The following is a 14,397-nucleotide window of genomic DNA, read 5'->3' on the forward strand; positions in this document are numbered from 1 at the left end:
GTATTCCCCTCAACATCTCCCTTGCCCCCTCCCCACAGCACCCTCCCCCCTTCCCTTCAGGTTTATCCCATCCTATCATCCCCTTTCCCTCTGTCCTCTTTTCCTCTGGTCCCTATGATCTCTCCTCTGTCTCAATTCCGTTTCTCAGTTCTCATTATTCCTTGGATTGCTCAAATGAGTGAGGTCATATAATATTTTTCTTTTTCTGCCTGGCTTATTTCACTTAACATAATAGTTTCCGTGTCCATCCATGTTGTCACAAAAGGTAAGATTTCCTTCTTTTTCATGGCTCCATAGTATTCCATTGTATATATGTACCATAATTTTTTTAATTCTTTTTTTTTTAAGCATTTTAATTTTTTAAATTTATTTATTTTTTGACAGAGAAAGAGAGAGGGACAGACAGGAAGGGAGAGAGATGCGAAGTATCAGTTCTTTGTTGCGGCACCTTAATTGTTCGTTGATTGCTTTCTCATACATGCCTTGACCCAGGTGGGCTACAGCAGATTGAGCATCTCCTTGCTCAAGCCAGTGATCTTGGGTGCAAGCTAGTGAGCCTTGCTCAAAGCAGATGAGCTCGCACTCAAGCTGCCAACCTCAGGGGTCTCAAACCGCATCCCAGTCCGATGCTCTGTCCACTGCGCCACTGCTTGGTCAGGCTGTACCATAGCTTTTTTTTTTTTTTTTTTGTATTTTTCTGAAGCTGGAAACGGGGAGAGACAGTCAGACAGACTCCCGCATGCGCCCGACCGGGATCCACCCGGCACGCCCACCAGGGGCTACGCTCTGCCCACCAGGGGGCGATGCTCTGCCCCTCTGGGGCATTGCTCTGTTGCGACCAGAGCCACCCTAGCACCTGGGGCAGAGGCCAAGGAGCCATCCCCAGCGCCCCGGCCATCTTTGCTCCAATGGAGCCTCGGCTGCGGGAGGGGAAGAGAGAGACAGAGAGGAAGGAGAGGGGGAGGGGTGGAGAAGCAAATGGGTGCTTCTCCTGTGTGCCCTGGCCAGGAATCAAACCCGGGACTTCTGCACCCCAGTCTGACGCTCTACCACTGAGCCAACCGGCCAGGGCCTGTACCATAGCTTTTTAATCCACTCGTCCACTGACAAACATTTGGGCTGTTTCCAGATCTTTGCTATTGTGAACAACGCTGCCATAAACATGGGGGTGCATTTCTCCTTTTGAATCAGTGCTGTGGTGTTCTTGGGATACATTCCTAAAAGTGGGATGGCTGGGTCAAAAGGCAGTTCCATTTTTAGTTTTTTGAGGAATCTCCATACTGTTTTCCACAGTGGCTGCACCAGTCTGCATTCCCACCAGCAGTGCAGGAAGGTTCCCATTTCACCACATCCTTGTCAGCACTTATTTTGTGTTGTTTTGTTAATGAGCGCCATTCTGACTGTTGTGAGGTGATAGCTCATTGTGGTTTTTTTCATCAGTCTATTGGCTGGCTGTATTTCCTCTTTGGCGAAGTGTCTATTCATTTCTTTTGCCCATTTTTTGATTGGATTGTTTATCTTCCTGGTGTTGAATTTACAAATTCTTTATAAATTTTGGTTATTAACCCCTTATCAGACGTATGGTCAAATATGTTCTCCAGTTGTGTAGTTTGTCTTTTTATTCTGTTCATATTGTCTTTAGCTGCGCAAAAGCTTTTTAGTTTGATATAGTCCCATAAGTCTTTTATTTCACTTGCCCGTAGAGATAAATCAGTAAATATATTGCTGCGAGAGATGTCAGAGAGCTTACTGCTTATGTTTTCTCCTAAGATACATATGGTTTCACGACTTACATTTAAGTCTTTTACCCATTTTGAGTTTATTTTTGTGAATGGTGTAAGTTGGTGGTCTAGTTTCATTTTTTGCAGGTAGCTGTCCAATTTTCCCAACACCATTTGTTGAAGAGGCTGTCTTTACTCCATTGTATGCTCTTACCTCCTTTGTCAAATATCAGTTGTCCATAAAGGTGTGGGTTTATTTCTGGGTTCTCTGTTCTGTTCCATTGATCAATATGCCTGTTCTTATGCCAGTACCAGGTTGTTTTGAGTACAATGGTCTTGTAGTATAATTTGATATCAGGAAGTGTGATACCTTCCACTTTATTCTTCTTTTTTTAAGATTGCTGAGGCTATTTATGTTCTCTTTTAGTTCCATATAAATTTTTGGAATATGTGTTCTATATCTTTGAAATATGTCACTGCTATTTTAATTGGTATTTCATTGAATTTATAAATTGCTTTGGGTAATATAGACATTTTAATGATGTTTATTCTTTCTTTCCAGAGTACGGTACATGCTTCCACTTGTTTGTATCTTCCTTGATTTCTTTTATCAATGTTTTATAATTTTCTTTGTAGAAGTCTTTAATCTCCTTGGTTAAATTTACTTTTAGGTACTTTATTTTTTTGGTTGCAATAGTGAAGGTGATTGTTTCCTTAATTTCTCTTTCTGATAGTTCATTGTTGGTGTATAAAAATGCCTCTGATTTCTGAGTATTAATTTTATATCCTGACTTGCCTGAGACTCAAAGTGGTAAAGTTAGGTATTTGAACCCTTTGGTTTCACTGGAAAACCAAGGAGAGAGACAGATACAGAGGCAGAGAGGTAGGGACAGATTCTCACATCAGCACTCTTGGGGAATCTGGAAATCCTGGAATCATCAGACAGCTGTGAAGAGGGAGGGCCTTCCTATCAGGCTGACAAACATGTTTCCTGTCCTTTCTGTCAGAGAGACACAGAGGGGGAGAGAGATAGAAAAAGACATAAAAACCAGAAGAGAGATGAAAAAGAGGAACTGCAGGCTACAGAATTCCCTCCTTCTTCCTGCCACCCTGGTGTGCAGTCTGTCCTACTTATGTTTTAGATCCAGCTCAGCCAACACCTTGTTCTGGTGGGCCCAGGCTTTGAGACTCATTCTTTCTTCCCCACACATTTATTGACCACAGGCTAGTTGAGAGGTACTCCTGCCCCACATCTCCTACCTCTTTCTTTTCTTTCATTATTGAGAAATCTTTTCTATTGTCTAACTTCAACCCCCTAGGATAGGTTCTGAAATAAAGGATTAAGATTATTAGAATTTGGGGACAACAAAAAAAAAGAAAAAAAAATTATATTCCGCCACCTTGCTGAATTCTTTTATCAGATCCAGTAGTTTTTGACTGAGACTTTAGGGTTTTCTATGTACAATATCAGCAAATAATGATAGTTTTACTTCTACTTTTCAAATTTGAATGCCTTTTATTTCTCTTTCTTGTCTGATTGCTGTGGCTAGGACTTCCAGAACTATGTTGAACAAGAGTCTTTAAAGGGGGCACCCCTGTCTTGTTCCTGATCTTAAGGGGATTGCTTTTAATTTTTGCCCATTGAGTATCATGTGGATTTGTCATAGATGGCCTTTATCATGTTGAGGTATGTTCCCTGTATTCCCACTTTGCTGAGTTTTGATCATAAATGGGTGCTGGATTTTATCAAATGCTTTTTCTGCATCTATTGAAATTATTATGTGTTTTTTGTTCTTTTTGTTTATGTGATGAATCACATTGATTGATTTACGAATATTGTACCATTCTTGCTTCCCCAGAATAAATCCCACTTGATCATGATGTATGATTTTTTCATATATTGCTGGATCCGGTTTGCTAATATTTTATTGAGGATTTTAGCATCCATATTCATCAGGGATATTGGCCTATAATTTTTTTTCTTTGTGTTGTCTTTGCCTGGTTTTGGAATCAGAATTATGCTCACCTCATAAAAGGAGTTTGGGAGTCTACCTTCCTCTTGAATTTTTTGAAATAGCTTGAGAAGGATAGGAGTTAGTTCTTATTTGAATATTTGGTAGAATTCACCTGTGAAGCCATCTGGCCTAGGGCTTTTGTTACTTTGGAGTTTTTTGATAACTGTTTCTATCTCATTTGCTATAATTGGTCTGTTTAGGTTTTCCGATTCTTCCAGATTGATTTTTGAAAGATTATATGTTTCAAGGAATTTGTCTATTTCACCTAGGTTGTCTAATTTTATGGGATATAGTATTTCATAGTATTTTCTTGCGCTCCTTTGTGTTTCTGTTGTGTCAGTTGTTGTTTCTCCACTCTCATTTCTAATTTTATTTATTTGAGTCCTCTCTTTTTCTTGGTGAGTCTGGTTAAACATTCATCAATCTTGTTTACCTATTCAAATAACCAGCTCTTGGTTTCATTGATCCTCTGTATTGTTTATTTTAGCCTCTATGTCATTTATTTCCACTCAGATCTTTATTATTTCTTTCCTTCTACTACCTCTGGGCTTTACTTCCTGTTCTTTTTCTAGTTCTTTTAGATGTAGGGTTAAGTTGTTTATTTGAGCTTTTTCTAGCTTCTTAAGGCATGCCTGTAATGCTATGAACTTCCCTCTCAGTACTGCTTTTGCTTTGTCCCATAAATTTTGAGTTTTTGTATGCTCATTATCATTTGTTTCTAGGAGTTTTTTTTATTCTTTGATCTCATTATTATACCATTCGTTATTTAATAACATGCTATTTACTTTCCAAGTGTTTGAGTATTTTTCAGTTTTTCTGTTGTGGTTGATTTCTAGTTTCATGCCATTGTTATCAGAGAAGATGCTTGATATGATTTCAATCTTCTGAAATTTGTTGACACCCCTTTTGTGCCCTAATATGTGGTCTATCCTAGAGAATGTACCATGAGCACTTGAAAAGAATTTATATTCTTCTGCTTTAGGGTGCAAGTTTCTAAAGATATCTATTAAATCCAGTTGATCTAGTGTGTTCTTTAAGTCTGCTCTTTCTTTGTTAATTTTCTTTCTTGAGAATCTATCTGGTGATGTTAGTGGGGTATTGAAATCCCCTACTATTATAGTATTATAGTATTGCTGTTGATCTCACTCTTTATATCTATCAGAGTCTGCTTTATATATTTAGGTGCTCCTGTATTAGGTGCGTAGATATTGATAATGGTTATATCTTCCTTTTGGATTGCTCCCTTTATCATTATGTAGTGACCTTATTTATCTCTTACTAAAGCCTTTGTTTTAAAGTCTATTTTGTCAGCTATAGTATTGCTGCCCTAGCTTTTTTTTTTTCATTTCCATTTGCATGAAATATTTTATTTCAACCTTTTACTTTTAGTCTATGTGTATCTTTTGTTTTAAGGTGGTTCTCTTGTAGACAGCATATGTATAGGTTCTGTTTTCTTATCCATGCAGCTACCCTATGTCTTTTGATTGGATCATTAAATCCATTTACATTTAAGGGTACTATTGATATGTAGTTGTTTATTGCCATTTTATTCTTTAAAGCTACATTCCTTTTTTTTTTTTTACTATTTTTTTTGTCCCTTTGTTCTGTTTACAACAGGTTCCTTAACATTTCTTGCAGCATTGGTTTGGTTTTAATGAATTCCTTGAATTTTTTTTTTTTTTGGCTGGGAAGCTTTTTATTTCTCTTTCAATTTTAAATGATTGCCTTGATGGATAAAGAAGGCTTAGTTGTAGGCTCTTGTGTTGCATTCCTTTGAATATTTCTTGCCATTATCTTCTGGCCTCAAGTGTTTCTGTTGAAAAGTCAGATGTCATTCTTATGGGGATTCTTCTGTAGGTAATAGACTGCTTTTTTTTTTTACAGCTTTTAGTATTCTTTCTTTATCTCTGAGCTTTGGTATTTTAATTATGATGTGTCTTGTAGATTTCTTTGGGTTTCTCTCTAATGGGATTCTCTGTGCTTCTTGAACCAGTGTGACTTTTTCCTGCATCAATTTAGGGAAATTTTCAGCTATGATTTGATTGAACAAGGTCTCTATCTCTTGTTCTTTCTTTTCCTCTTCAGGAACCCCTATGATGCGGATGTTATTTCTCTTTATTTTGTCAAAGAGCTCTCTTAGAGTTTCCTCAGACTTTCGGATTCTCTCCTTTTTGCTGCTGTTTCCGTGCCTTCGTTTATCTTGTCCTCTAACTCACTGATTTGATCGTCAGCTTCATCTATCCTGCTTTTAATTCCTTCCATTGTATCTTCATTTATGATATTGTATTTGTTATTTCTGACTGATTTCAATGTCCTTTTTTTATACTTGCTATCTCTTTATTTATGTGTTCATTGTGTCCATCTATTGTTGTTCTAAGATCTTTGAGCATCCTAACAATCATTATTTTAAACTCTGCATCTGGTAATTTAGTTATATCAGACTCATTCAAGTCCTTTTCTGGGGATTTCTCTTGATTCATTTGGATTGCATTTCTCTGCCTTCCCATTTTGTCTGTGTATAAGAAGGGTGTATCCACAGGAGTTCAATGGGTGTGGCCTCTGTGCTCCCTAGGTTTGGTCTGTCTGCAGGACCACCGCCCCTTCTGCTGCTGCCTGGGGTGTTTGGGTATGGGCGTTGCTGGCACCAGCCCACTGCAGCAGTCGCTGTGGTTTCCGCCTCTTTTCCTTGGGCTAATAATATGCTGTTCTTACCATCAAAGAACTTATACTCTAGGCTCTTCATTCTATTTTTCTATCAAGAAAATGGCAAAGGTTAATATAAGCATAAATTTTATTCCCTATTTTATGTAGTTCCTTAGGCCATTTCCCTATGACTGCATGGTTTACTACCTGATCTTGTTCAAGCTTGCTTCCTTCTTGTACAGTTAAAGATGAACTGTTTCCCGCAAACTGGTTAGAATATATTATTCTTCTGCTTCTAAATATTGATAGTTAGCCAGAAAGCTGGAATTGTTCAAACTTTTTAATGTCCCTGCCTATAAATACAATTTGCCTTTCAAAGTTCTCTACCTAAATTATTGCTTTTTGTAGTTTTATTCACAAAGCTTGCAGTGTTCTTTGCTTTTCAGAGCTCTTGTCGGAAACCTTAATTTTCAATGAAGAGAGTAGATATGTTGTCAAGTAAAGTACGACAGTCATAAACCCAGAAAATTATCCACAACCTCAGGCATTTTTTGAAAATGGTGAATTACTTAAGACCTTAAAAATATCATTTTCCCATATCTTTTGCAGTTTAAATTTCAGATCTGGTAAAGCCCTAGTGAATTTTACTATAGCAACTCGACTTCATAATCAATTTTAAGGTTATGTGTTCTTAAAAATATGTCATTTAAATTTTGTGTTTAAATGATAGCCTATTGTTAAAACTATTAAATTCAGTCCAAGAATAATGAAAACAGTTGTTTAAAACTTCCCCTCTTAGAACTATGTTAGACATTCTGAGTTGGAATGTATAGAAATTTAGTAATTAGAGCAATTATTAGAGATCATTTGTACCTGACCTGTGGTGGCACAGTGGATAAAGCATTGACCTGGTATGCTGAAGTCTGAAGTCATCGGTTCGAAACCCTGGGCTTGCCTTGTCAAGGCACATATGGAAGTTGCTGCTTCCTGTTCCTCCCTCCTTTATCTCTCTCTTTCTCTCTCTCTCTCCCTCCTCTCTATAATGAATAAATAAAATCTTTAAAAAAGAAAGAAAATAGTGAAGAGATGACTTGTAAATCCTAGGAGTTTAGCATAAACTTCCCAAAAATATTTCACAGCAGACTCCTACAATTCAGAAGGGCTGTGGGTTACATTTTCTCTTATCTTCTGAGGGGAATACTGACAGTTGAAGTATCTATTCATTTGTGATAACACATCAAAAAGAGTTTTATTTGAATGGCAATGACTGATCTCTTCTGAATTGAAGTATATGTAAGGAGGAATAACTTAATAGTATATTGTTGCAGTTTTGCATTGTCTAAAACATTTGATTTATGAGTTCCTCAGTGTCTACTATGATAGCACTGAAAAGAAATTTTTGTTATGGCACAGCATTATTATTGATACAGTTTTGCTATTTAAATACCATTTAAAAATTTTGTTATAACCGATATTTTAAGAAATAATACAATATACCCTTTTATACATATGATTATATTTAAAACTAAGGCATTAAACAAACTCCAAAATACCTAAGTATGAGAGTTGCAATAAGGAAAGTTTAAGCCATTTAAGTGTGTCTAAATTTTACTTTGATAGTTTTAAGGTAAATATTTAATTCTAGGCATTATTTATGTCATATAGTGCTTGTTCATATAATATGCTGTAATGAGTTATTTTATAATATGTAGATTGGTAGGAAATTAGTCTCCTTGTGCTGGTGTAACAAATTACCACAAATTTAGTGTTTTAAAACCACTCACATTTGGCATTGACTGAATAGCTCAGTTGTTTACAGCATCGTCCTCGTAAACCAAGGTTGCAGGTTCAATCCTTGGTTAGGGCGCATACAAGAATCAACCAATGAATGCATAAATAAGTGGAACAACAAATTGATGTTTCTATGTACATATATCTCTCTTTCAGCCCGTTCCCCCCTCACTAAAAGCAATAAATATTTAAAAAACAGATTAATTACCTAACAGTTGTACATATCAGACATCTTAAAATCAAAATATTAGCAGGCCTGTATTCCTTCTGGAGATTTTAAGAGAATTTTTCCTCTGTCTTCAAAACCAGCAACATATATTTTCAGATTATCTATCTGTCCATTCATCCATCCATCCATCCATCTTTCTCTCCATCCATCCATCCATCCATGCATCCATCTTTCTCTCCATCCATCCATCCATCCATCCATCCATCCATCCATCCATCCATCCTTCTCTCCACTCATCCAACCATCCGTCCATCCGTCCAACCATCCATCCATCCATCCAACCATCCATCCATCTATATAATTATGCACATTAGAATAATGTGATAATTTTAATAAAAAATTCATTTTTGTATGATGTTAAAGTCATCTATCATTCCCTTAGTGAAATGCATATCAAATTAAAATTATCTTAAATGTGAACAAGGCTGTGATAAAATTATAACCATGTAAACATTGCCGGTAATTTTACTTATTTTTTTTTCTGCTTTCTGTTTTTTTTTATTTCTTAAATAAATCTGGATTAATATCTTGCATAATATAAAAGTATTTTATGGCTTAGAATTTTTTAAATAAATTAAAATTGGGTATTTCTCAGTAAATGTCTACATTTTTTCCATAAATTGATGAAATTGCCAGTGTTCTATAATGTCAGTAAAATAAGAATTTCTTTCAACTTAAGAATTCTTAAATTAACATTTTGAATTATTTTAATCTTATTTTTATTAAAGAAATGTTTTTGTCTTAGAGATTTTATGGCACATTGAATTCTCTGACTTTCATAAAATGTGAATATAATTGGGGGGATTAGCTCTTAAATTCATTTTGCTGTGGCTTTTTTTTATAGCATGGTCATTTTTTATTATGTGTAGTAGGAATTATTCTCTCCTAAATGTTAAGAATTTATTTAATACAAATTTCTTAAAACAAAGTAAATAAATTCATAATAATGACAGTTTAAAATTAGACATATAACTAAAATTATTTTATTTTTTTATAGGAATTGAAACCTGATACAGTAACTAAATCTGCTCTTGATGATGATATCAATTTTGAAAAAATCTGCAAAAAGGTATATCTACAATGGAAAAGTTTTTTTATTTATATTTTTTACTTTTTTTCCTTGATGAGAAAACTTATTAAGAAGCCAAGTGTTAATAGTATATAATGAATTTTCCCAATTTGAACTCCAGTGTTGCCACTAAAATAATATTTTATAATAGTCTATGAATCTTGCTTTTTTTTATAATAGTCTATGAACTTGCTTTTCCATGTTATTACACTTTCAAGGTCTTTAGAGATAGGTTGAACTAACTTAATGTGATGTTTATGGGTTAGATAACAGTTTGTCAATCTTAGTAATTCAAACAAAGAATTGTTATTTTTATACTTTCCAAATAATATTCATGAATATTCCAGTTAACCCCTGTATTCACCCTGTGAACAATTATTTTTAACCCCCTTTTACAAGTGAGAAAAACTGATGAAGGGAGGTGATTTAGGCTTATACCACTGTTATGTGCACAGTTGGACTTTTACACAGATCTTCTCCTTGGATTTGCCACTCTTCTTCCTTTCTATTTCCCTTTTTATATTGCTACCTTTCACTAATTTCTATGAAAGAGAGTTCCACCTGAGAATATATTGTGGGTTGATTGATTTTTCTGTATTGCTTTTCCGTTTTCACTTTCATTGACATTTGCTCAAATCTGTATTCTTTTTGCATTTGTATTTGCATTGTTCTTTTTCTGGTTTCTTATGAATGAATCCTATGAAATATTACTTACTGTAAAACTACAGTAGTATAAAATAAAAACTTATAGTAGGAAAGTTTATAGCAGTAAATGTTTTCATTAGAAAAGACCATCTAGGCCCTAGCCAGTTGGCTCAGTGGATAGAGCGTTGCCCCAGCATGCGCACGTCCCAGATTCAAACCCCAATCAGGACACACGTGAGAAGCAACCATCTGCTTCTCTTCCCCTCTCTTTCCCCGTCATAGCCAGTGAGTGGCTCTACTGGTTTGAGCTTTGACCCCGGGCAATGAGGATAGTTTGGTTGGTCCAAGCATCAGCCCCAGACGGGCTGCTGGGTGGATCCCAGTTTAGTCACATGTGGCTGTCTGTCCATTTCCCATCCTCTTATTTGAAAAGAAAAGAAAAATATAAAAAAGAAAAATAAAGAGAAGAAAAGGAAAGGAAAGGTTAAAATCAGTAATTTAAGCTTTCACATAATCAGTAATTTAAGCAACACCAGAGTCATGGGTATGATTTTTCAGCAGCCTTTTTATTTTATACTACTGTAATTTTACAGTAAATAATACTTCATAGGATTCATTCATAAGAAAGCAGGAAAAAATTTAGTTTTGTTATAGGTTTAAACTTGTGGTTTGGTCTATATCTCACACAAAATGACACTTTAAATGGAACAGTGGTGATGGTATAAAAATATGGCAGAATATTTTTTTTTCTCTTAATAATTTTAAAAAATATGTTTTAGATTTTTACCAGAATAAATTTGTTGAACTTTTTGGTTGCTAAGTTCTAAAAGTATTTAATTAATGTTTAATTTGTGGTGAAAGCTAAAAGCAATTTATTTTTAGTTGCCTAATAATATTATGTTTTCATCTAAACTCTAATGGTAACACTTAGCGATATTTGTTACTCAACTTGAATTTAGAAATATCCAAAATAAAATATCCTGTGTCTGTCTTTTCCTTTTTAACTTCTCAGATTGTTTTTACTTTATAAGGTTAATATCACTTAATGTACGTGTAATATATGTAAAATCAGTTTTTTTGGGTATAGTGTATCTTTCATTTACAGCCCCTTGTTCAACCTTCCAGCCTTTTGAAGTATCATTTAACTTAAAAATGGGGAAACAGATGTCTATATTGTATTAGCTTATTATTTTGTAATAGTACATTCATTTGCATGTAACTGGATTTGTAGTTATGAGATTTATAATAGTAATTCAGATAGAAAGTTTAGACTCTATCTGACTGACATATTGTGAAGTGAACCCTGATTACATTTCTGACCTTTTGTACCTTTCTCCAAACAAAAGGAAAGAAGGGAGGTGGAGAGAGGGAGGAAGGGAAAACATTCTGTTTCATCCGAGTTCTGGAGAGATCCCTTGAGGGAAACTTCCCTGCTTAAGAATCATTTCAGATTCGTCCTAAGCTATTTGATTTCAGTGACTTCATTACTACTTTATTTCATTTGTGATAGTCTTTCATGGGATTCAGGTTCTTCCATATTAAAATCTGTGAATAAATGAAACCTCTTAAACAGAAATGAGGCAGGCACCATATGTCTGGGAGAGGGCACTGATTATTATTTAGTTTGCCTTAGAAAGGGAACTCAGTGGATGATGACCAAATAGGAAATGAGTCTGTGACCTAGAGCTCTGTGCATTTGAGGTTTTGTGACCATTAGAATAGAGCAGAACAAAATAATTTGTGTAACATCTTAACAGCTTGCATAATTCTTCCTTATGCATTCTTATCTTACATTAATCTTAAACAGTGATCACATATAGAAAGTATTCATGTGTGTGTAGTAATATTAGTAGTGTCTTTATTTTTGAAATAAAGGAAGGGGGTTAGAAAGGTTAAGTAGCCAGTTAATAATGTATATGATGAGAGTTTAAAGCTAGAGAATTTAAGGACTGGAATGCTGACATTTCCAGACAGCTGTTGCTAGAATTTCAGGAGCGTCTCAATTTAAAACATCTGTTGCATGCATAGCTATTGGCTAGGCATTGTGGAAGATGTGAGGGGAATAGAAGATTGTATTTTCTAGAGGACTGTGTAATCCAGTAGAAAATAAAAGACAGTTACATTAAACAGGTATAGGATAAGAGGAAGCAAATTAATACTTTTTAAACTGTACCATTTGCCTGACTCATTAGGTGCTTTGGGTATGTTAGCTTTCTCAGGGATGATGATGATAACCCCATTTAACAGATGAGACTGTGGACCCAGAAAGGTAAAAAACATACCTAGCCTGACCTGTGGTGGCGCAGTGGATAAAGCGTCGACCTGGAAGTGCCGAGGTCGCCGGTTTGAAACCCTGGGCTTGCCTGGTCAAGGCACATATGGGAGTTGATGCTTCCAGCTCCTCTCTCTTCTCTCTCTCTCTCTTTCTCTCTCTCTCTCTCTCTCTCTCTCTCTCTCTCTTGGTCTCTCCTTCTCCTCTCTAAATGAATAAATAAAAAAAAAATTTTTTTAAATGTAGGAAAAAAAAAAAACATACCTAAAGTCAGGCAGTAGGAAATAGCAGATCTCAGGTCTAAACCCAGGTTTCTCGTTTTGTTCTACAAAATGAAAATTTAGGACACAAGGATGGAGTAAGTCTCCGTATATATAAGACTATACTTTAGAATTGTGATGTCATAGGGATTATAAGAGTTCAACAAATGCAGAAAGGTCTGTTACGTTAAATGTGAACTCTTAACCTTAGTCTGCTCAGTTTGCCACATTTCTTCAAATCTGGCTAAGTGGACTGTTTCTTGTTACATGTTTTTTAATTTGTATAAATAGTAACGTGTTGATTTAAATCTTTAGGTAAAACCTAGAATTGAAATGAAGCCCAGTTAGCATTAAAAGTACTGCTACTAGCATCCTACCCCCACCAGTTCACCGAGAGTCCGTTCGTTTTAGGCATCGTTTCAAAGGAAGGACCATTGCACATAAGACAGCTTTTTCAGTTATAGACTCTTGTTTATATTCACATACACATTCTCAAAATATTTTTCAAAATTGAACACCAAATCTGGTGCTCACAATAAATACCCATATGCCAAAATGAAAATTTTCCATTAAAAGAATTAGGTGTTTTCCCTTTTTTATTTAATTTATTTGAAATGGAAGAAAACTGGAGGTGTGTTAAACCACAGTTTCCTGAGAATTTTCCATGGCAAACATTGTGTCAACTTTAAATAAGGAAAGTTGCGGTTTCTTTCATACCCCTCAATATTGTGAAGACTTTTATGCAGGTGTAAAAACTATTTGTTCACAGAGACTACTTAGCCTTTTAAGCTTCAAAATAAATATATTTAAATTTAAGATCTATGATTGTATTTGAAAATTTTCAGTAAACCTCCATAGCATTTTCTGTTTTGTCTATGAAGTTTATCATATTCTGCCTTGGAATAGTTATTTGTACATTTGTCTTAACTTTTTAAGTTACAGCAAGATCATGAGCCTCCAAAGATGGTGTTTGTCTTCGTGTGTAAGCCCATACCTTTGCATAGTAAGTCGTGCTTGTGTAAGTACCAACATAAGTAGGAAGGAAGATGGACTGGAGAGAGTGAGGAGAGATAGAGGAGTCTGTCACGGCAGGGCTGCCTGCTCATTCCGGTGAGGCCCTGCACTTCGCCCAGGCCTTAAGCAAATTGCACAGCGCCCAGAGCACTGCCAAGGCATGACCCTGAGCCCACTTGCTTCACAAGTCTCCTTCTTTTATGTTTATATTGGATTTCTTTCCAAAAAGGTTTGAGAGGGGGTTTGGAGTTGGGTCACAAAATAAAAGTTATCTCAAATAGTTTGGAAGAAAACTTGTTTTTCAACAACTATTTTCATACTAGACTGAATGCAGAAACCTGTCTTTGATACAAGCAGTTCTCAAAGTGTTTGATTTAAAGAAATTTAGTTTAAAATATCAAATTTTATAAACTACAGCCATCATTTAAATGAACTTTTATTTCTCCTAAGTAAAAAATGTCACTTAATACTTTAAACTTTAATTTTATTCTTCAGAAAGCAATTAAAATTATTTAATTTTTTTAATTTAAATTTTTACAAGAGGTAAAGGGAACATTGATCAGTGATTTTATTTAACAGTTATACTAACCATTTTGACTTGATTTCAAGATTACCTAGTCAGTTTCCTGGCTCAAGCCTTTGTGTTCTTAACACTCACTGCTGTTACATATTACTTCATGAAGTACAGGCTGCACACAGCTCCAGTTGTGACAGCTACAGTATGAGTGGCAGTTGGGG

The 14,397-nt window shown here is 35.3% G+C and overlaps 1 protein-coding gene across 2 annotated transcripts in view; it reads left to right on the plus strand.

Annotated features, from left to right (window-relative positions):
* The window catches only part of SRFBP1 (serum response factor binding protein 1), an 82,880-nt gene that overhangs the window by 54,562 nt on the left and 13,921 nt on the right, over positions 1-14,397 (plus strand). Inside the window, exon 4 of one of the 2 annotated variants that reach the window (XM_066274179.1) lies at positions 9,397-9,468. The exons of the other annotated variant lie outside the window; for it this stretch is intronic. Coding sequence (XP_066130276.1) covers positions 9,397-9,468 — 72 coding nt within the window. The remainder of the gene's footprint in view (positions 1-9,396; positions 9,469-14,397) is intronic. 2 annotated transcript variants of the gene reach the window in all.

This window comes from Saccopteryx bilineata, chromosome 4 (genome assembly GCF_036850765.1).
Source record: "Saccopteryx bilineata isolate mSacBil1 chromosome 4, mSacBil1_pri_phased_curated, whole genome shotgun sequence".
NCBI lineage: Eukaryota > Metazoa > Chordata > Mammalia > Chiroptera > Emballonuridae > Saccopteryx > Saccopteryx bilineata.